General features: G+C 36.3%; 1 protein-coding gene and 1 pseudogene across 2 annotated transcripts in view; both read left to right on the top strand.

Annotated features, from left to right (window-relative positions):
- The window catches only part of SLC30A7 (solute carrier family 30 member 7), an 81,393-nt gene that overhangs the window by 28,413 nt on the left and 30,902 nt on the right, over window positions 1–22,078 (top strand). For both annotated transcript variants that reach the window (XM_039224976.1, XM_039224975.1), the window contains 2 exons: window positions 1,182–1,232; window positions 5,021–5,156. In XM_039224976.1, coding sequence (XP_039080907.1) covers window positions 1,182–1,232; window positions 5,021–5,156 — 187 coding nt within the window. The remainder of the gene's footprint in view (window positions 1–1,181; window positions 1,233–5,020; window positions 5,157–22,078) is intronic.
- LOC120226811 lies at window positions 10,384–20,758 on the top strand (annotated as a pseudogene).

The raw sequence follows: 22,078 nt of genomic DNA, 5'->3' as shown, positions 1-22,078 counted from the left end.
GGAGGCGGGGGGACATTGTTTTAAGCTTAGAATTGGTTTACTGCTTGTATTTCTTTGTTTGATACTCAGTCACGTATATCACATAACTCAAGGGAGCCTGGGAAATGTAGTTTAGTTGCTTACCAAAGAAGTGGGTGATAAACAACTACCCAGTCTCTACGACAGATAACAAATTTTCTGTCCAGAAGTATTGTCCGATTTTACATAGATGGGAGTTAATCGTTTTACATAGCCATTATATTAGTATAGCCTTATAAGCCCTTCCAAATAGTTATGTCAAAAATCACTGTCTTTATCTAGACCTACTACCTATAGACAAATCCCTTGCCTTGATCAGGGAGCTAGATTTTTAGAACAGTCAACACTTTTGACCGTCAGCATGATTTTTTAAGTTGGCTACATCTTTCTCCTAGCATAGCACTGCCATATCCAGACAGAAATCATTGTGCAGCCTTAGGCTTTTATGCCTTTTCTGAGCATTGTTGCAGTCTCTAGCAAAGACATAGTAAGGACATGTCAGCTCTTAGGTATTGTGGTCAAGAACCAGGACCTGAGGCAGCCTTTCTGTTAGACATGATCAGAAGGCTTGATCTCAGTATTGCCAATTGTTTACCTATATTTTCTGCTTTAGTATCTTCAGAGTATCTAAGTATAGAAATTGCAGTATTTTTAAATTTTTTCATCATGAAGGCAAAATGAAAAAGTACTTTTATCTCTTCTCTGTGAAAAGCTTGCCACATCCATCCAGAAGCTGTCAGGAAACTATTGTTTGCCACAGTCCAGTTATTTTGGAAACTGCCCTGGTGTCATTAGTTCAACTTCTTGTAACTTCAAGCAGTAGATTTGTTTTATCTGAGTTTTCCAGTTGTAATATTAGTGTAGAAAGCTGTAGTATAAGGTATGTTATAAGTAGTAGAAGACTTTCACAGTGTTTTTAATTTACTGCCTTTTACTAGATTGCTTAAGATAATAATGACCTAAATACTGTGTATTTTGAAATTGCCCATGTCTGTCTCTATTAAGTTAATACATTAAATTTAAAAAATAATTTTGTAGGTCTGATGTGGCTATATAGACATGCATCCTTCACGATATACTTGAATGAAAAGTTCTCTGAATTGCAAAAGTTGAATCAGGAATTGAAGATATGTTTTTAAATAATTTAACTTAACTCTCTACAGATGGTCCCTCCTTAAAAGAAACAACAGGACCCAGCAGACAGATTTTACAAGGTATGTCAAGGAATTTGTATATTTCTGTTTTATGAAATGGGTTTCATTGTGTTGAGCTATCTGGAAATTTCCTTTAAGAAGAGTGTATAATGCATTTGTGTCTAAAATATTAGCTTTCCTTCTGATTTTTAAAATATATACTATAGGTATATTAGCAGACATTCTTTTAACTGTTACTTGGCTATTTTCTTAGATTTAATAGGAAGATTAAAATATTCAGTACTGTTAACTATAAATAATACCCATGCCATGGCTATAGTAACACCATAGTAATATATTTGCTTTCATAGGATTATTAAATATTTTTTCCAAATTCAGGATTCAGTTATGTATTTACGTTGTGGAAAAATTTAGAGGAAAAAATGTAATGCATCCAAACCCTTACAATGTAGAACACCAACAATGAACCCTAATGTAGTTGGACATTTGAATGGTAACATGACATGTCAGTGTAGTTTCATCAGTTGTAACAAATGTATTTATTACTCTCCTGGGGAATTTCGACAGTTTGGAATGTTATGCCCAGGACAGGGGTGTAAGGGTAACCTGTACCTTCTGCTCAGTATTGCTATGAGTGAAAACTCCTCTAAAAACTTAACTCTTTTATATTAAAATATACATATAATGCACAGTGAGACCTTTGTCATACCCATAGGCATCAAATGATGATATCTGAACAGGAGCTGACATGTTGTGTAAAATGATACATTACAAAATTTTACAAGGCAGAGAAAATCAGTTTTGTCTGTGAACTATGATAATTTCTTTTTGAGATGTCAGCCAGTCTTTGGCTCTGAATTTCCATTTAGACTTCATTGTCAAAGTTTCCAAATTCCCAGCTCCCCACATTCTTGCTTTTATTAACTTTTGACTTCAATCTGATTTTCTCATTAGCTCGTGATCGAATCTCTACTGCACCTATTTTTCTTCACTGTTTCTTGATAGGGTTCTTGTTTTTTATTTTTTCACTGCGAGTGTGCTCCTTCATACTGAGGAGTTTATTTCAGGAGGCTTAAATGTGTCTTCCAGTCACTAGTTTTCAATTTGCAAAATACATAGAATTGGTTTAGAACAGCATTTGCTGAAATAGCTTGTAATCATGCATAAGTAATGCATCTATACCCAATGCTATAAATTAGCTTTGGTAATATGAGTTTATTTTTAGTTTTGGAAATCATCACAAGTTGAGGGAAGGGAGGTTAGATATGCCTTCCTCATTATCTTTTATACAAGCTGTTAGGAAAATTACTTTATATTTTCTGAGTATCCATCAATTTACGATGGCTGCAGCAGCCCAGTAGATAGCTGAAGGATAGGGATAACTGTGGCATTAAAAGTTTCCGTGTGGCTACTCACACGTGAAAACTGGAATAACCAAATTTTTCAGTTATTTGCAGGTTTTTCAGTATGACCTCTGGCTTTCCATATTTTTGGACAGTTAACATTTCAGTATTGTACCAGGTCTTCTAAGGCTTTCAACTTTTATTTAAGTTAAACATATTAGTTTAGATTTCTCTCTTTAGTGATTATTCTTGTTGAAACAGTCACTACAAAGTAAAAGAGGCCTAGGTAATTCATGACACTTCCTCATAAAGCCAGTTTTCAGGTCAGTACATGAGATGTAGTCGGGGGCTTTTTAGTGAAAGAGAAATCAAGAAGAAACGATTGTTGTTGTTTTTTTCCCTTTCAGTATTTAGAGCTGTTTTCCTGTCCAATCCTATAAGAGACACTGGTTAAAGAATATAAAGGCTTGAAATCACATGTTGCTTAAGAGTTTTGAAGCTTAGGTACCTTCAGTCTACTTTGATGGACTCTTCATTTTCTTTTAAACTTAATGTGATCTTGACACTTCTTAAATTCTTTCCTATTTGAACTACCCTAGAAAATCAGATCTTTTTTTCTATTGAGTATGCTTTGGCATAATATTTTTGTTACAAGAAACAGAACCATTAGCTTTTTGAAGAGTAGTTATAAAGGTCTATACTCTATGTGAATGAAAAAGTATATTAAGTACTGAGGGATGAATTATATTTGGTACAATACTTGATATAAAATTATACAGTAGTAGATGAATTGAAGCATATTTTCCTATAGCACGTTAAGATTTGATGGACTCAGTAATAGTGTGTTTTTAAATTATTAAAAAGTGTTTTCAACTTGAAGTAAATCTATGGTGGATACCTAAAAAAAAAATGGTTTGCCTTTAATTGTCCAGTGAATAATAAAGAAGTGGAATAAGTGTTTCTAATGTAGACACATGCTTTTTACACATTAAGTATTCTTTTCAGATAGAGTAAATGCTAGTTTAAAATGTTCTATTTTTACGGGCGCCTGGGTGGCTCAGTCAGTTAAGCGTCTGACTTCGGCTCAGGTCATGATCTCGCAGTTCATGGGTTCGAGCCCCGCGTCGGGCTCTGTGCTGACAGCCAGCTCAGAGCCTGGAGGCTGCTTCAGATTCTGTGTCTCCCTCTCTCTCTGCCCCTTCCCTGCTCACTCTGTCTCTCTCTCTCTCTCTCTCTCTCTCAGAAATAAATAAAACATTTTAAAAAAATAAAATAAAAATAAAATGTTCTATTTTTAGTAACATGGTTTAAGCTTGTTTCAAGAGCAGTGTTTTGCTATACAGTAAATTTTACTTATTTAGGATCTAAATGTTGAATAGCTTATTGTCTTAGTTAAGTCTTTTTAAGAAATAATGTATTTTAAACTTCTTGATACTTTTTAATGGTTTAACAGTCAAATGTCAGTTATTAAATGCTAATATTTAAGGTGGGTTCTGGTTCTGATCCCACATCTGGTCCCCAACCGAGATTCTGTGCACAATTCCTATGGAGTAGTGAAGAATATACTCTCACACCAGCAAGCAGTTCTCTGAGACTGGAGGTCAGAGGTCAGCGGCTTGGGACTGGACGTTCCAATCCTCTGATCACAGGACAGACTGGCTCTCGTGGCAGCCAGCCCCCTCCTCAGGTGGGGTCCAGAAGTTATGTTAACATTAACAAGAGGTGCCTTTGTTGCTGGCACTTGGGAAGTTCCAGGGGTTTTCCAGAAAAGGGATGAAGGCCAGATATGTATTTCTTATTATTATATATCACCATGTCAAAATATTATATCTAGGTTCTTGAACAGTTAGAATATCAGAACCCTACCATTTCATTTTTTATTTATTAAAAGTTTAAAAAACACCTTATATTTACTTGCAGATATTCAGATCTCTACTTCCTTCCACATCAGTGTTGAGCTTAGTGTGTAGTTTTAGGTAATAAAACCCTCAGGATAATTAATAAGTATGTCAGGATTTGTAGAATTACCAATCCAAAAGAAATTCTTGTCTCAAGTAGTAATAATTTTAATTACCAGTAGAGGGCTCTGTGTGTACATGTAGTCAACGTGCTAAACAATGTTATTTGAACAATTCTTTGAGCCTAATGCAATTTTCTTCTAACAAATTATTAATTAATATATGGACTCTCTTAACCAGAGATGAATGTGCTTCAAATCAACTTGTTTCTGTTCTTCGTTTATGTTGTACCAAAATATTAAGAATCATGAAAAAACAAGTGTGATTTATGAATCAGATATTTTAACCCCTGGTGATTTGAGATAGGAAAGATAATTTCAATTCCCAGAGGTACTATTATTACTAAAAATGAATCTCCATTCGTCCCGATTTTCTAATTGGTATTTAGGTTTTTATATATAAAATGAAGACTGTAGTTTTAAGAACTATTTGTATTTTTCATTGATCAGAAGATGTTGTTTTGATTTTAATTATGCATTGTTTCCAGGTGTATTTTTACACATCCTGGCAGATACACTTGGGAGTATTGGTGTAATTGCTTCTGCCATCATGATGCAAAATTTTGGTCTGATGATAGCAGATCCTATCTGTTCAATCCTGATAGCCATGCTTATTGTTGTAAGGTAAGTGTTACATGTTACTTTCAGATATTAAAATGAGAGGTGATTAATGTGCTACTTAAATTACAGATGTACAAAACAAATTATGTTGGTTTCTCTTTGGCTGTTAACAAATTCCTATGTAGATTATTTCTCTTTTCATTTTCCTGTTTTTTTTTTTTTCTTCTGTTTGCCAATTATGTCTTGCCTAGGTTTTGACATTTCTTTTGGGTATTTAGCAATTAATCTTTTGAGTTTATAATTCAATTTAATAGTAATTTTTTAAAATCCAATATTCTATCTGTAGAGTAGAACATTGAAAATATAAAATGTTTTAACTGTAGTTAGAATCCTATTCTATATTTTAATGCTATCTGGTGCAGAAGAATGTTAAAGTGTCTTTTCTAACTAATTTATAAAGTCCCCTTATCACTGCAGAAGTCTTACAGAAATGCTTATTGAGGTATACATATATCTGTCTTCCTATCTAGATTTATAAAACTCTTGAGGAAGGATCTGTCTCTTAGTTGTTTATTGCCTACCATTTTTCTCCTGTGTATGTAAAAGTATATGTGTGCGTGTGTATTAATTCTCAGTAAATATTTCCTAAATTCGATTATATAAAATCTCAACTTTAACTCACTCTGAAATGCATTTTATCATTGTCTAGTTTTTATCAAAATAATATGTGCTTGTATTTTGGTCTTGAATTATTTAATATATTTATTAGTTACATATATACATATGTTTTGATTTAACTATTTTTGTTTTATTTATCCATAATAATTTTACCGCTGATAAAACTTGCTTTCTAATGATAACTAGAGGGCAGACTATGATTTTATAGCTTGTGGTTGAATAGAATATACTTAATTATGATAGAATTATAATATTATAAATTACTCATAAATATTGATTTTGAAGTTCTTGCCTTAAAGAAAGATATAGATTGTAAATATGCAGCTTATTTTTTCATTTCATCAAATTATTTGTACTAGGAAGCAACCCTTATGGAAAAGTCTTTTTAAAGTTAAGAAGTTTCTTCGTCTTTGGAAATCTTAGCTATACTTCCTTGAAAGTTAAGCTTACATGTCACATAATTCTGTGAAACTTAACTCTGATATATTTGGTAACTTAACTGCACCTCTCTATTTGCATGTTTGGTGCTCATTTTATTTTGTTTCATATTATAAGTTTTAGCGACTTCTCATACTTCTTAGAGTAGGATCTTAATTGCTTCTTTTTGGCTCCATTATTACTATCCTAATTCTTCTATCAATTGTTGCTTGGAAGAGGTTTTCTCTCTGTCTCCCTCTAAACTCTTCTCCATCCTGTGGCCACAGTAATCTTTCTTTCTTTCTTTGGCCACAGTGATCTTCCTTCCTTCCTTCCTTCCTTCCTTCCTTCCTTCCTTCCTTCCTACGTATTCATTTTTTTGAGAGAGAGAGAGAAACCAGGGGAGGGACAGAGAGGAGGAAAGAGAGAATCCCAAGCAGGTTCCACACTCAGCAACTCTTGGGGCTCAATCTCATAAAGGGTGAGATCATGACCTGAGCCGAAATCAAGAGTCAGAAGCTTACCTGACTGAGCCACCCAGGTGCTCCCACAGTGATCTTTCTTAAATAAGATTATGGTACATGGAAACATTGTCTTGCTTTAAATTCTTCAGTGGCGTGTTCTTACCCTCTGGATAAAGTGCAAACTTCACAGTGGGGTATCAGGATAACCTGTTTACTTCTCAGTCTTTCTCTAACCCTTTCTCAGTTTATATTCTGCCCTCCAGCCACAGTAAGTTACTTTCAGTTTCCTGAAAATATGTTATGAGCTGTCTGGATTCTGAGCTTTGACCATATTTCCTTTCCCCAAAATACTTTTACGCTGAGTGCCTATCTCCCTCCCCCGCACAAGTACATCTGTCACAACTGCTCATCCTTCAGATCAGATTTCAGTTTAAACTGCACTTCCTTCAGGAAGGACTTCCTGATTGTTCACCTCCCAGACTGAGTTAAACATACCTGCCTATACCAACTTTTACCATTCCTTCCACTGCATTTACTCAATAAGTTGAAATAGGTTTGTTATTCTTTCTGAAGCTCTTTGAGGGCAAATTGGTTTTTCATTTTTGTAAAGTCAATACTAGACTCTGCCAGGTTTTTAAAAGTTTGTATATTTTGGATCTGAATCAAAATAAATTCATGTTTCTTCAACCTTGGAGAATTACTTTCTCTCTTCCCAAATAGGGAATTCTTACTGATTCTATTCCCATTCTGTTAGCCCACAAATATGAATAAATAAATACATACATGCAACTTTTTTTACTGAAATATAACACATTAAAAAAAACTGCACAAGTCAGGGGCACCCTGATGGCTCAGTCGGTTAGGCGTCCAGCTTCAGCTCAGGTCATGATCTCATTCATGGTTCATGAGTTTGAGCCCCACATCAGGCTCACTGCTGTCAGCCTGTCAGCACAGAGGCCACTTCAGAGCCTCTGTCTCCTTCTTTCTGCTCCTCTCCCACTTGCGCTATCCCCCCAAAATAAATACATATTAAAACAAAAACAAACAAAATTGCACAAATCATTTTCAACAAATATTTGTTAAATAGACCCTCTCACCAGAGTGCGGATGAGATACTGTTTTACAGTATCTTACATTATAGTTGGAGAGAGAGAGAGACAACAAACAAATTAATAAGTAAACTACACAAATAGTAGTAATTTGTAGTGTGCAGAGAGTTAAGATAGGATGATAGTGATTGGCTTGCTACTTTAAATTGAGTGATAAAGGAAGTCTTCAGAAGAAGTAGCGTTTAAACTGAGATCCGAGTGTCACCAGAGAGCCTGCCGCAGAAGAGCATTCCGTGGGGAGCAGCCAGGATAAAAGCTCTGGAGTGAAAATGACGTTGGCCAATATGGCTTGAAGCATAGGGAGTAAGAGGAAAGTGATCTGAGATAAAGTTGGAGAGAGAGGCCTGGGGAAATGAGCCAGGGTCGGAGTTTGGATTTATTTTAACTGCACTGGGAAACCATAGGGCAGTGACATTATTTGATTTCTATTAAAAAAAAAAAAAAAAACTTTGGCTGATGTGTAGGAAATGGGCTGTCAGGGGACAAGCGTGCATAAAGGCAGACCATCTAGAAAGCTGTTAGTGTCAGTGAAATGAGAGGCCATGGTGGCTTGGTCTGAGGTACTCATCTAGGAGCTGGAGAGATACAGGTAAAGTTAGAAAATTCTTTGGGCATAGAGCTAATAAGATTTGCTTAGGGATATGAATGTTTAGGGAAGGGCAAAGTGAAGGAGGAATCAAGGAAAATTCTTAAGAGTTTTTACATGAGCACCCTAGTGAATGAAGGTGTCCTTATGAAAGAGGACTAAGGGAAGAGTAATGTTTGTTTGGTTTTTTCTGAAGAGCACTGCAGACCAAAAGTTCTGTTTGGCTTGTGAGTAAGTTTGAGATCTGTCATGAGACCTTTGTAAGGAGATCTCAGATAGGCAGTGGATGTACAAATAAGGAATTCTTGGTAGACCTCAGCTGAATACAAAAGATTGGAAATGGTACACATAAAGATTGAAAGTCATGAAGTGGCATTTATTTGGCATGAATCACAATTCCCACCCCTTCCATTTTCCTGGAAAACATCCTTCTTTTCTGTAGAACCCAATTTAGCTTCAGGGTCCCTTTCAAACCACCACAACCAATCAATTACAGTTGGCTTTCAAGATAAAATCTGTATATCATCCTTGTCTAAGTCCTAATGATCTATGTATAAAACTTTTTCTCACTAGTTTAAAACATGTAGTCTCAAATTCATATTATTTGATTCTCTCTCATTATTGTTAAACTTTAACATTTTTATTTGTTTTTTTCCTTTGTCCTGATGACAAAAGTAATACGTTTGATTGAGAAAAACGCAAACATTACTGGAATGTACAACCTATCTATTGAAATGTTCTCATAATCTCACCTCTTGGAGATAAAGCAGGAAACTTTAACATATCTTAACATCATCCAGTAAATGTTTTAGACAGTAAACAACATAGGCAAATACCCAACTCTTACGGAGCTTATATTCTAATAGGGGTTCCAGTCAATAAAGCAGATGAACATACAAATAGATAATGTAATGCCTTATGGGGGTGAGTGCTATGAAGCAGAGGAAGGGGTTACTATTTTAGAAGGGCTTGGAAAGTCCTCTGCATAAGGTAACATTTGAATAGAGACCTTAAAAGTGAAGGAGGTGGGTAGGGGTCTGATCAGAGGAAGATCATTCTTGGTAGAGGGAGCGTCAGATAAACTCACTAAGGTGAGGACCTGCCTGCTGTGTGTAGGCAGCAGTGAGAAGGGCAGTGTAGCTGACGTGCAATGAACAGGGCAGAGCGGTAGGATTCTAGAGCTCAGGGAGGAGGTTGTGGTAGAAGATATCACTTTGGGTGTCAGCTGCTTATGAATGGTCCTTAAAACCATGAGATGGATGAGTTTTCCCAGAGAATAAGAACTGGTAGAGAGGAGAGGAGGTCTGAGGACTGAACCCTGGATGGTGGGGCACAGGAGGTATTCCATCTAATGAGCGGCAAGTGGGGTGGCCGGGAGGTGGGAGGAGAGATGCACGTCATCTTAGGAGCCATGTGAAGAGTGTTTCAAACAGGAAGGAGTGATCAGCCCTGTTACGTGCTGTTGTGACTTAGAAAAGACACTTAGAAGGGTAACGAGAAGGAAAGCCTATTCAGAGGAGCTTCAGGAGAGACCGGGGAGGAAGGAGACAGAGGTAGCAGCTGTAGTCAACTCCTTTTTTTTTTTATTTTTATTTTTTTATTTTTTTTTATTTCTAGGAGAGAGAGAGACAGCGTGAGGGGAGGGTCAGAGAGAGAGGGAGATACAGACTCTGAAATAGGTTCCAGGCTCTGAGCTGACAGTCAGCACAGAGCCCGACGCGGGACTCGAACCCACAAATTGCGAGATCATGACCTAAGCGAAAGTCAGACGCTTAACCGACTAAGCCACCCAGGCGCCCCTGTAGTCAACTCCTTTTTAAGGCCTTTTGCTGTGAAGCGGAGCAGTGTGATCGCCTGGCAGCACCGAGGGCCCACTCTGAAGTCTGTGGTCATGAATTTAAAGTGAAAACAACCAGCACAGTTGTATGTTTTTCTCTAGTCTTGCTCAGTCAGCTACTTGGTCAAAAGTATGGAATAGACGGAGTCAACTGGCTTGGGGTTTTGTCAGATGAGTACTGACAGAGTGAGAAAGAAGCATGGCAGAGATTACAGAGGTGGAAAATGAAGATTTAAAGGTGGTAATAGATGCCAAAAAAGAGGAGAAAAGAGAGAGCATTAGCGGGTCGGAGTTCTGGGAGGAGGGTGAGTGCAGAGAACAGGGGAGGCTCTGGTTATGAGAGTCTTGAACTTGGGATCCGCAGGTGTAGGGTATGACTGTAGGGGTAGATCCAGGATAAACCCATTATATAGAGGCCAGGTGTGCTGGATGCGTTGCCCACATGGGTATTTAAACTAAGAGTAATGAAAAAGGTAAGATGTGGAAAGAGAATAAGCCCATGACCACACTCTTTAGTGACCAAGGGGACCTACCCAGGATGGTAGCACTGGTAGTCAAGATGGACAGAGAATGGAATAATCTGGTGGCCTGGGGCTTAAAGGAACTATGGTTTTTGGGGGGGAGTAGGAGGAGCAAAGCTCTGGAAGTAATAGTGATAAATAAGGAGGATGTTTACATCACCACAAACTCCTGTAGTACACACAGTTGGGATAGAAAACAGCGCTATAGGGGAATCAGTGCTCTTATATGAGAGCCAGTTTTCATGTAGAACAGAAACATGCTGTGGTTGTTTGGAGAAGAGGCTGAGGAATTTAATTGTGAATTTAAACATATTTTTTTAAATTATGGAAATCATTATATCGACAGAGAAACTTGGTATATATAGAAAAGGATAAGGAAAAAAATCACTCTTAGTTCCACCAGCTGAGGGAGCCATGTTAATATTTTTGTGGGTTTTCTTTTGGCTTTTTTCTTTTATTCTGAGCCCTTTTTTGAAAAGTGTTTTTGTTTGTATTATGTATACAAAATTATCTTGTTAAAAAAAATTGGGGAGTGCCTGGGTGGCTCAGTGGGTTAAGCATCCGATTCTTGATTTCCATTCAGGTCATGACCCCGGGGTCATAGGGTTGGACTCCGTGCTGAGCAAAGTGCCTGCTTAGGATTCTCTCTGTTTCCCTCTCTTTCTGTCCATCCCCCACTCATGGTGTTTCTTTCTCTCAAAAATAAATAAACATTAAAAAATTTTAAGGTTTTTCTGATAATATAAAGTTATTATATAAAGTTTGGAAAATGTTGAAAAAATTTAAAGATGTAAAGAAAAATCAGTTAGGATCACAACACCCATAGGTCACATTACCACTGTCACCAGCATTTCTTTACAGTCATTTCTAGACCATTTTTTTTTTTACATTGAGTTTCTACTTTATACACTGATTGTTAAGTTTGGTCAGTATTAGAGCATTCAAAGCTTCTAGATGAAAGATAAAAATACAGTTATTATTTTAAGTCCGTTAAGTTTTGTAATGATTTTATTAGGTAGCAAAGCCTTAATTCAATGATAATAAGTTAAACAAGATACAGGGCAACACGTAGAATGATTCATTATTATGAAGAGTCTATATCTAAAGTATATATTTCTTTTTACATGTATCAGGGGAAAATATTAGAGTAACACATACACACACACACAAACACACGTGTGTGTTTGTGTGTGTGTGTGATTTGAGTCTCTCTGGGTGGTGCAGTTTTATTTTTTTTTTTCATTTTGGGGGGTTGGTGGTGCAATTTTAAATTTGTGCTTCTTTCCTAATGTCTCTAAGGCAAGCCAGTGTTTCTGACTTTACATTAAAAACCTAAATTTTTAAAATGGAGGGGAATTTTAAAAAAGTAGCTCCAAAGGACAAAATAAAGACATTCTGGTTGTCTGTTTTTATGGTAAGAAAGCAAACTTGGGGTGCCTGGGTGGCTCAGTTGGTTAAGGGTCCAACTCTCGATTTCTGCTCAGGTCATGATCTCATGGTTCATGAGTTTGAGGCCTGTGTTGGGCTCTGTGCTGATAGTGTGGAGCCTGCTTGGGATTCCCTCTCCCTCTGTCTCTGCCCCTCCCTATATCACTTGCTCTCTCTCTCTCAAAATCAACAAACTGAAAAAAAGTATACTTCAAGTTCATATGGTAAGGAAATATTTGTAAGCAGAACACTCTGAGATGTTTTTCATATTGGGTAAGATGTTGCTTGGTTAGCCAAAGCTGATCTTGGAAATACATGAAAACTCTTACAGACTCAACAAAATGGAGTGTAAAGAAGTAATTTTCGTTACCCTTAATTCTTATATATGTTTGCAATTCACCAAGAGCAAAAGAAATAATAGGGCTCCATATGTTTTCTGGAACTAAATATCCTTGATTGAGAACATGTTGTGGAAATAGATGTCTCTCTCTCTTTCATAGGCTTCCCAGTGTTTCCGTTTTCACTTTCACAGTGAAAGTGATTTCTTAGTAAAAGACATTTTTTTTTCTCTCAGCATTTTCTAACACAGGGAAAGAGTGCTATAGATTGCTCAGTAAAACTGAGTTCTGCTGTGATGAATTTTGTTTCCTGATGAAAAGTAGAAGATTGAGTAGAATAGTGAGAATGTAATTTTTTATCTTCTGAAAATACACTTCTAAGAGATTTCAGAGTTGTTTTGCTCCCTTTTTCTCAGTAGTTGAGTTGGAATGGGAAGTGGATTCATAACTTAGCATCAGAAATATGAACCCTTAGTTGTAGCTTTGAAACATACTGTAATTTATTTAAAAGTGATGCCCTTTACATAGATTTGTAGCTTGATTTTTGATTCACTTAAATAAAAGAGGTACCCATGCATGATGGGAAAATATACACAAACAGGATGCAGAAATAATCTTTGTTTCTGGTGTGGTATGTTTGAAGCTGTGCTGGAATTTTTTTTTTTAAATCCATTTTCTGCAGCTCACCAGTTACCACCTTATAGTGCTTTGTACCTTTTTACCACAATCATGTGTAAATACAAAGAAAAACTTTTAAGCAAAAGAAATTGTTTTTCTGTTAGGTGTAAAAGTTTTTCAAGTAATATATTTGTTCCTTACAAGTTGAAGAAAAAAGTCGCCCAAAATGTAGAGGCAAACTCCAGACTTTAGAAATGACAGTTATGGTCATAAATAGCTATATACAATGAAAAAGAGTATGCATTAATGAAAGCAAAATTACAAATTTGAAATTCTAAATTATAGATGATCATCATTATTAATGAATACAGGATTTGGACCAGATACTAATTTTGATAAATCTTGTTGAGTGTGTTTAAATAGGCAATTTGTGAACTATATTAAGTAAAAAGTAGCATTTTTTTTTTAACATATAAGAAGCTACTATATCTTCAAATAATCCTATATTTGAGAAATCATGAAGATTTTTTTTCAAATATGGTTTTGGGTGTTGCCTAATAATTTCCTTTGTGGCTGGGCTATCAAACGGTTATAATTTATGAACTGTACTTGTAGGGTGAAGTAAGTAGTTTCTTAAGATTTTAACTTGTTGTTTGTGTATGTATCTGTATTGTAAAATTGAACAAATGGGAACATTATTATATAATAATTGTATTTTTAAATCATATATAAACCATCATAGTGAGAGCATTTACAAATACTAATTAGTTTAACAGCCTTTTCAACCAGCATTCTGGGAAAGAATGCCGTAAGGCATTCATTTGTTTGTAAGCATTAACTTCTCACCTATGTATCTAGAAAAGTATTAATTATGTTACTATCCTTGGGGGAATTCAGAAATAGTCACTCAGAGTATTTTGTGTGTTTTTGGTAGTTTGGATTTGGAATCCTAGTTAAGAAAAGGTGGCAGACAGCCTTAGAAATATAAAAAGGAGCAGAGGAAGTATAGTAATGTATTAGTGATTGTTAGCCAACAGCTATAGACAAGAGAGTATTTGAGAGAAAGACTTATTCTTCTATGTAAAATCTATGACTTTATTTCTCTAAGGCTTGTGAAAATAATGGAAACACTGTAACAAGTGTAATTTAGTAAGGTCACAGATAACAAAATTGATGTACAAAATTAATACTCTTCTTACATAAGCAAAACCCAGTCTTTGGATAAAATATGTAAAACTTGTGTGAGGAAAAGTTTACTTTTAAAAAACACAAATGGACTTGAACAGAGCCTCTTTTGTTTTGGAAGAATCACCATCATAAACAGGTCAATCCTGACATTTATTTATATACTTGAAACCATTCTAATAAAAATACCAACAGATTTTTTTCTGGAGGGTGGTAGTGAAAGTTGATCTTGAAGTTTACAAGGAAAAACAAACAAGCAGGAGGAATGATTAAGAAAACCCTGGAAAAGAAAATATAAAATGTAAAGCCTGTATAGTTAAAATAGTGAGGAGCCTGAAGAAGCAAACTAATGGAGCAGATGAGAAAATCCAGAAATAGATTTATGTGCAAATACAAATTCAGTAAGGATAAAGGTGGTCTTTATCCTTTCTAATAACTGGACTGTCTTTTGGAGAAAGATAAATTTGGAACTGTAGTTCATGCTATGTATACTTGAATGAGTTCCAAATTGACGAGAGCTCTCAAAGTAAAACATGAAACCATGCTAATACTAGGAGAAAGTATATTAGAATTGTTTTACAATGTGAGAATATTAGGGTTATAACTATGGCTCAAAACTAGAATCAGTAAGAAAAAAGATTGATGAATTAAGTTACATGAAAAAGAATCTGGGCATGGAAAAGAAACCATCAAGAGGAAGTCGAGCGCTTTCCTGCGCCAGGGCCTTGGCAGGAGGAGCTATGGTGCTAGTCTCCCTGAGCTGTCCACCTCCATTCTTGTTGACCAGCGACACCTGCACGTGCTACTGCCGTGACTGGCCAGGTGACGCCTCGCGGCACCCTCAAGGGCCACAGCAGCTGAGTGACCCAGTTTGGCACAACTCTCCAGTTCCGGGACACGATGCTCTCTGCCTCTCAAGATAAGACCATCGTCGTGTGGAAGCTGACCAGGGGTGAGGGCATGCCACAGCATGCTCTTCAGGGTGATTCCAACTTTGTGAGTGACGTGGTCGTCTCCTCACACGGCCACTTTGCTCTCTCAGTTTGCTCTTCATCTGTGGGATCTCACAACGGATACCACCAAACGCAGACTTGTAGGCCATTCCAAGGATATGCTGAGTGTGGCCTTATCCTCCGACAAGTGGCACATTGTCTCTGGCTGTGGAGTACAGTACATTGTCTCTGCCGTGGAGTACACAGTATGTATACAAATATATAGTCCAGGACGAGAGCCATTCGGAGTGGGTGTTTTGTGTCTGCCTTTCACCCACTAGCAGGGGTCCCATCATTGTCACCTGTGGCGGGGACAAGCTGGGCAGACTGCAAGCTGAGGACCAACCCTATCAGCCACATGGGCTCCCTGAACACAGTGTCTCTCCAGGTGGATCCCTCTGTGCTGCTGGAGGCAAAGAAGGCCACATCATGCTGTGGGACCTCAGTGAAGGCAACTCAGTGCCCTGTGCTTCAGTCCCAGCTGATACCAGCTCTGTGCCGCCACGGGCTCCTGCATCAAGATCTGAGACTTGGAAGACAAGATCACTGTAGGTGAACTGAGGCAGGAAGTTATCAGTACCAGCAGCAAGGCAAAGCCATCCCAGGGTACCTCTCTGGGCTGGTCTGCTGATGGCCACACTCTGTTGCAGGCTACAGAGAAGCCTGGTGTGAGGGTGGCTGGGGATCATTGGCACCCGCTAGAAATACATGGCAGAGCTTTAGAAATAAAATATTGGTTTCTGACTTTAAAAAAACCAACAAACAAAAGGGAAGTCAAAGGTGTAATAAACCGATAAATATGTGCCACTTAGAACATGAAAGGGTAACCTCCCTAATACAGAGAGAGCTCCTAAAAAGAAAAATTAAAAGACTAATAGCCTGATAAACAAATGGGCAAAAGTGTAAGTTCATTTAGTTTACATGAAAAGAAATACAAGTGACTTTTAAACATAAAAAAGTAGTTCAGCCTCACTCATTAAAAAAAATGCAAATTAAAACTACCCTGAGACACCACCTCTCATCTATCAGGTGAATAAATACTCAAACGTTTGCATAATCTTTTGTCAAGCGTACAAATAAAATAGGCAGAACATCCTGATAGAAATGAGAATGGTACTATCTCTGCAGAAAGAACATTGACAGAATCTAGCATAATTAAAATAAGTTGGGGAGGGAGCAGTGACATCAGCCAGATGGCAAGATAGGAAGTCCTAGATTCTCTTTTTTCCATGGAGACCTAAATTAAACCAACAAACTGACAAAATACATTTGTAGAAATTCTGAAGCCAGTTCAAGCGTTCCTGCACCCCAGTCTAGTGGGAAGCCAACTACATGGAGGCTTGGTAGGAAATATGTGACACTTTCCACTCTGATTAGGGCATTAGCACTCGGCCCCTGCCCCTCACACAGGTTGGAGTGTTTGCGAGGAACTCCAACTACCATATTCTCCCTGGAAAGGAAAAGGAGTTGAGCATACCTCCAACTGACTTTTGGGGGGTAGGGGGTGCTGCCTAAGAATGTCATTCTTGGTTGTGTGCATGAACTGACCGAAACAGGATGACAGCTTGGGCAATCCTGAGAACAGCTGTGCATTAGAGCCTGCAGTACCACAGATAGACACTAGATGGAACCCCTGAACTGCGATTTAGGGTAGCCCAGCCAGCAGCATTGTTAATGGACACAACAGAAGGCTCACACAACACAAGGCTCGGGAATAGAAGCCAGCAAACCTCTTCAAATAGGACAGAGTTCTTACAAAATCACATAGAGGATACATACCTGGAAAAGACTTTTGAGGTGTCCAGAATCTCTAACAAGCAGAGTAGAGAAAGCCATTCTTGTATGAAACCAGACCACACAGTCTAGAGAGTTGGTCGATTCTTCAGATGCCAAAACCCCAACAATAAAAAACAAGACCTACAAAGAAACCGCCAACTATAATATGTTTAAAGAAACAAATTAGATCTCCAGAAACTAAATTAAAAAAAAAAAAAAAGGAAATGTGAATTGCCAGGTAAAGATTTCAAAATTGCCATCATAAGGATACCTCATTACTTAAAAAGAAAGCACAGATAGACAACTAAACAAAATTAGGAAAATGATGCATGAACAGAATGAGAATATGAACAAAGACATAAAAACTATGAAGAAGAGCCAAACAGAAATTCTGGAACTAAAGAATAACAGTACAAAATTGAAAAATTCACTGGTAGGACTCAAGAGTAGATTTGACCAGACAGAAGATAGAATCAGTGAACTTGAACACAGGACTCAAAAATTACTGAAGCAGGGGAGCTTAAAAATGAAGAGAGTCTGAGAGATTTATGGACAAGAAGAACAATATGCAAATTATGGGAGTCTCAGTAATGAAAGAAAGGAGCAGAGAACCTATTTGAAGAAACAATGGCAAAAAGTTTATAAAATTTGAGAAATGGATATACAAATTCAAGAAACTCAAAGAACTAGGGTAAATCTAAAGAGATGTACACTGAGACATCTCATAGTTAAGACTGTCAAGTGTCACATGTAAAGTAAGAATCTTGAAAGCGGTCACATGCCATGATAACCACACACACACACACACACAAAACCCTCTAGGATATTTATCCACAGAGGGAAATGAGAAGTGAATCAAAACATGTCACTATAGGGGCGCCTGGGTGGCTTAGTCGGTTAAGCGTCCGACTTTCGCTTAGGTCATGATCTCGCGGTTCGTGGGTTCGGGCCCCGCGTCGGGCTCTGTGCTGACTGCCAGCTCAGAGCCTGGAGCCTGTTTCAGTCTGTGACTCCCTCTCTCTCTGACCCTCCCCTGCTCACACTGTCTCTCTCTCTCTCTCTCTCCTAGAAATAAATAAAAAACATTAAAAAAAAAAACAAACATGTCACTATAGAAAAATTATTGAAACACAAGGAAAGGAGGAAAATAAGGACAAAAAGCTATAAGACAGAAAACAAATGGGAATTGTAAGTCCTATCATACCAGTAATTACTTTAAATATAAACAGATTAAACATACCTAGTAAAAGACATAGACTGGCTGAATGGATATTAAAATAAACAAACAAAAACATGATCCAGTTTTGTTCTGCCTATAAGAGATTCACTGTAGATCTAAATTTACACAGACTAAAAGTGAAAAGGTAGAAAAAGATACTCTGTGCAAACGGGAACCTAAAGAGATTGAAATGGCCATACTTACATCAGAAAAATGGACTTTAAGACAAAAACTACCATAAGAGACAAAGAAGGACATTGTACCTCATTTTCAGTTACAGATAAAGCAGTCAAGTAGAAGATCAATAAGAAAAGAGTAGTCTTGAAAAATACTGTAGACCAATTGGGCTTAAGAGACAAATACAGACCACTTCACCCAATAATAACAGAAGGCACATTCTTCTCAAGCAGACATGGAACAATATCGCAGATAGACTACATGTTAGGAGCAAAAAACGTCCTAACAAATTTTAGAAGATTAAAATTATATAAAATGTCTTCTCTAGCCACAATGGAATAAAACTGGAAATCATTAGCAAAAACCCACAAAAATCCAAAATTATATGGAAATTAAGTAACATACTCTTTCAAAACCAGTGGGTCAAAGAAGAAATTACAAAAGAATTTAGAAAATATCAGGAGAGAAATGAAAACAAAAATACAGCATATCAAAACTTATGGGATACAGTGAAAGTGGTAATAAGAGGGAACTTCATAGTAATAAACGCCTACATTTAAAAAAAGTCAAATCAACAACCCAACTTTACATCATAAAGAACTAGAAAAAGAGGAACTAAACTGAAAGTCAACAGAAAGAAGGAAATAATAAAGATTGGAGCAGAGATAAGTGAAACAGAGAATAGAAAAACAATAGAAAATGTCAACAAAACCCAGAGTTGGTTTTTGAAAAGATCAACAGAATTGACAAAGCCTTAGCTAGACACCCTAAGAAAAAAGAAGACTCAGATATCTAAAATTAGCAATGAATGAAGAGGAGACATTATAACTGGTATCAGAGAAATAAAAGGAAATATAAGAAACTACCATGTACAGTATATGTTAACAAATTGCAAATCTTAGAGGAAATGGATATATTTCTAGAAACATCCAACCTACCAAGACTGAATCATGAAGAAAAAAAAAACCTGAATAAACCTATTACTAGTGGGGAACCAGTGATTAAAGAATTGAAGCACTAATAAAAATCTTATCAGCAACAACAAAAAGCACAGAACCAGATGAATTTACTGGTGAATTCTACTAACAATTTAGAGAAGAATTCACACCAATTCTTTTTCAAACTCTTCCAAAGAATTAAAGAGGAGGTGAGACTCCAAAACTCATTCTCTGAGGCAAGAATGACCCAGGTTCTGAAACCAGACACCTGCTTGACAGGAAAAGAAAACTATAGACCAATATTCCTCATGAATATTGACACAAAAATCCTAAACAAAATACTAGGCAAAATGAATTCAACAGCACATTAAAAGTATCTTACATCATGAGCAGGTGGGATTTACACTTGGAATGCAAGGATAGTTCAACACATGAAAATCAATTGATGTTACATACCAAATGGACAAAGTGAAGGAAAAAAGACATGATCATCTCAATCAATGCAGAGAAATCATGTGATAAAGTTCAACAGCTTTTCATGGTAGAAACATTTAACAAACTAAGAAAAGAAGGAAACTACCTCAATAATAAAAGCCATATAAGAAAAATCAACATCATATTCAGTGGGGAAAGACTGAAACCTTTTCCTCTGACATCAAGACGAAGGAAGCCTGCCCAATTTCACCACAACTATTCACCATAGTACTGAAAATTCTAACCAGAGGAATCAGACAAGAAAAAGAAATAAAGGCATACAAATTGAAAAAGAGGAATTAAAATGATCTGTTCACACATGATATGTTCTTCTATGTAGAAAACCCTAAAGATTCCATCAAAAAGCTGTTAGAGCTAATAAAAGAATTTAGCAAAATTGCAGAATACAAAATCTACACTCAAAACTTAATTTTTTAAAAATACTAATAACAATGACCAATCCAAAAAATGAAATTTAGAAAATAATTCCATTTATTATAGCCTCAAAAAGGATAAAGTACTTAGGAATAAACTTTACCAAGGAAATGAAAGGCTTGTACACTGAAAACTACAGAACTTTGATAAAGGAAATCAAAGATAAGAACAAAGGGAAAGACTTCTCTTATTTATGGATCAGAACTTAATATTGTTCGAATGTGTATAGTACCCAAAGTGATCTCAGATTCAGTGGATTCTCTGTTAAAATCCCAATGACATTTTTTGCTGGAAAAAAAGTCTCAAGATTTGAAAAAATGGACTCTCAAGAGACTATGACTAGACAAAACAACCTTGAGAAAGAAGGAGGCCTCACACTTCCACATTTTAAAACATACTACAAAGCAACAGTAATGAAGATGGCATGGTCCTGGAATAAAGGTCCTGGTCACATACACCAATGGAACAAATAGCCTGGGAATAAACCTTTGCATATATAACTAAATGATTTTTGATGAGTGCCAAGACTCTACAGTGCAGAAAAGGCAGTTTCTCATCAACAAATGTTGAATGTGTTGGGTAGACAGTTTTTAAAAAGAAGGAAATGCTGTCACATTCTAAAACATAGATGAATCTTGATATTATGCTAAACAAAATAAGCCAATCCAAATGTGACAAATATTATATGAGCCCATTCAGATGAAATGTGTAAAATATTAAAAATTATAGAAACAGAAAGTAGAAAGCTGGTTGGTAAGGGTTGGAGGGAGAGGAGGAGAAATTACTGTTTAATGGATATAGAATTTCAGTGTAACAGCATGAAAAGTTACACAGATATTTTGCACAACAAAGTTAACACTACTGTTACTGAAAAATGTTTAAGACAATAAACTCAATGTTATGTATTTTTTACCATAATAATAAAAAAGAATAAGGAAGACCTCTATGTGGTAATATATGATTTTCAAGATATATTATTTGAAAAAAACACTTGAGGGGTGCCTGAGTGGCTCAGTCAGTTAAGTGTCTGACTCTTGCATCAGACTGTGTGCTGACGGCGTGGAGCCTGCTTGGAATTCTCTTTCCCTCTCTGTCCCTACCCCACTCACATGCTCTCTCTGTCTCAAAATAAATAAACTTAAAAAAATTTAAAACCCTCTTGAAATGTAGCACATGTTATATAGGTGTATAGTAAGAGACATGTAAAAAGTAACGCTACTGTCTTTTATATAAGAAGAGGTACACATATAATGTGGATGTTTTCTTATAAATTTCCAAAAGAAACTCTAGAAGATAAACCAAAATCAACTATAATATGTTTACTTCTAGACAGAGGGAAGGAATTAGAAGTGAGACTTTGAATATATTTTTTAGCTGTAGTTTTGACTTTGGAATCATAGATAACTTTTAGCCTTTAAAAAATTAAGGTGGGGTGATTAAGAGTACACTTATCATGAGAAACACCAAATAATATATGGAAGTGTTGAATGACTATATTGTACACCTGAAACCAATATAATACTGTAAGTTAACTAACTGGAATTAAAATAAAAATGTAGAAAAATACAATAAAAAGTATAAGTAAATTTTTTAAATAAAAAAAATATTTGTAGACTGTCTACTAAAATCCCAGGCCTTTAAAACATAACAAAATGTTTCCTTCTTATTTCTGCAGTTGGGGAAAACAAATCAGAAGCAATCTCTTAGTCATTAGTTTTCATGGATTTTGTTTTCAGGGGTTCATGAGGTGGCTGTGCTTTTGTTAAGTTCACTTTTAGTTTGCTTTATTTTCT

The sequence above is a fragment of the Hyaena hyaena genome, unplaced genomic scaffold, assembly GCF_003009895.1.
Source record: "Hyaena hyaena isolate Hyena2069 unplaced genomic scaffold, ASM300989v1 scaffold_1835, whole genome shotgun sequence".
NCBI classification, from domain to species: domain Eukaryota; kingdom Metazoa; phylum Chordata; class Mammalia; order Carnivora; family Hyaenidae; genus Hyaena; species Hyaena hyaena.
This window is presented reverse-complemented; position numbering and strand designations above follow the sequence as displayed.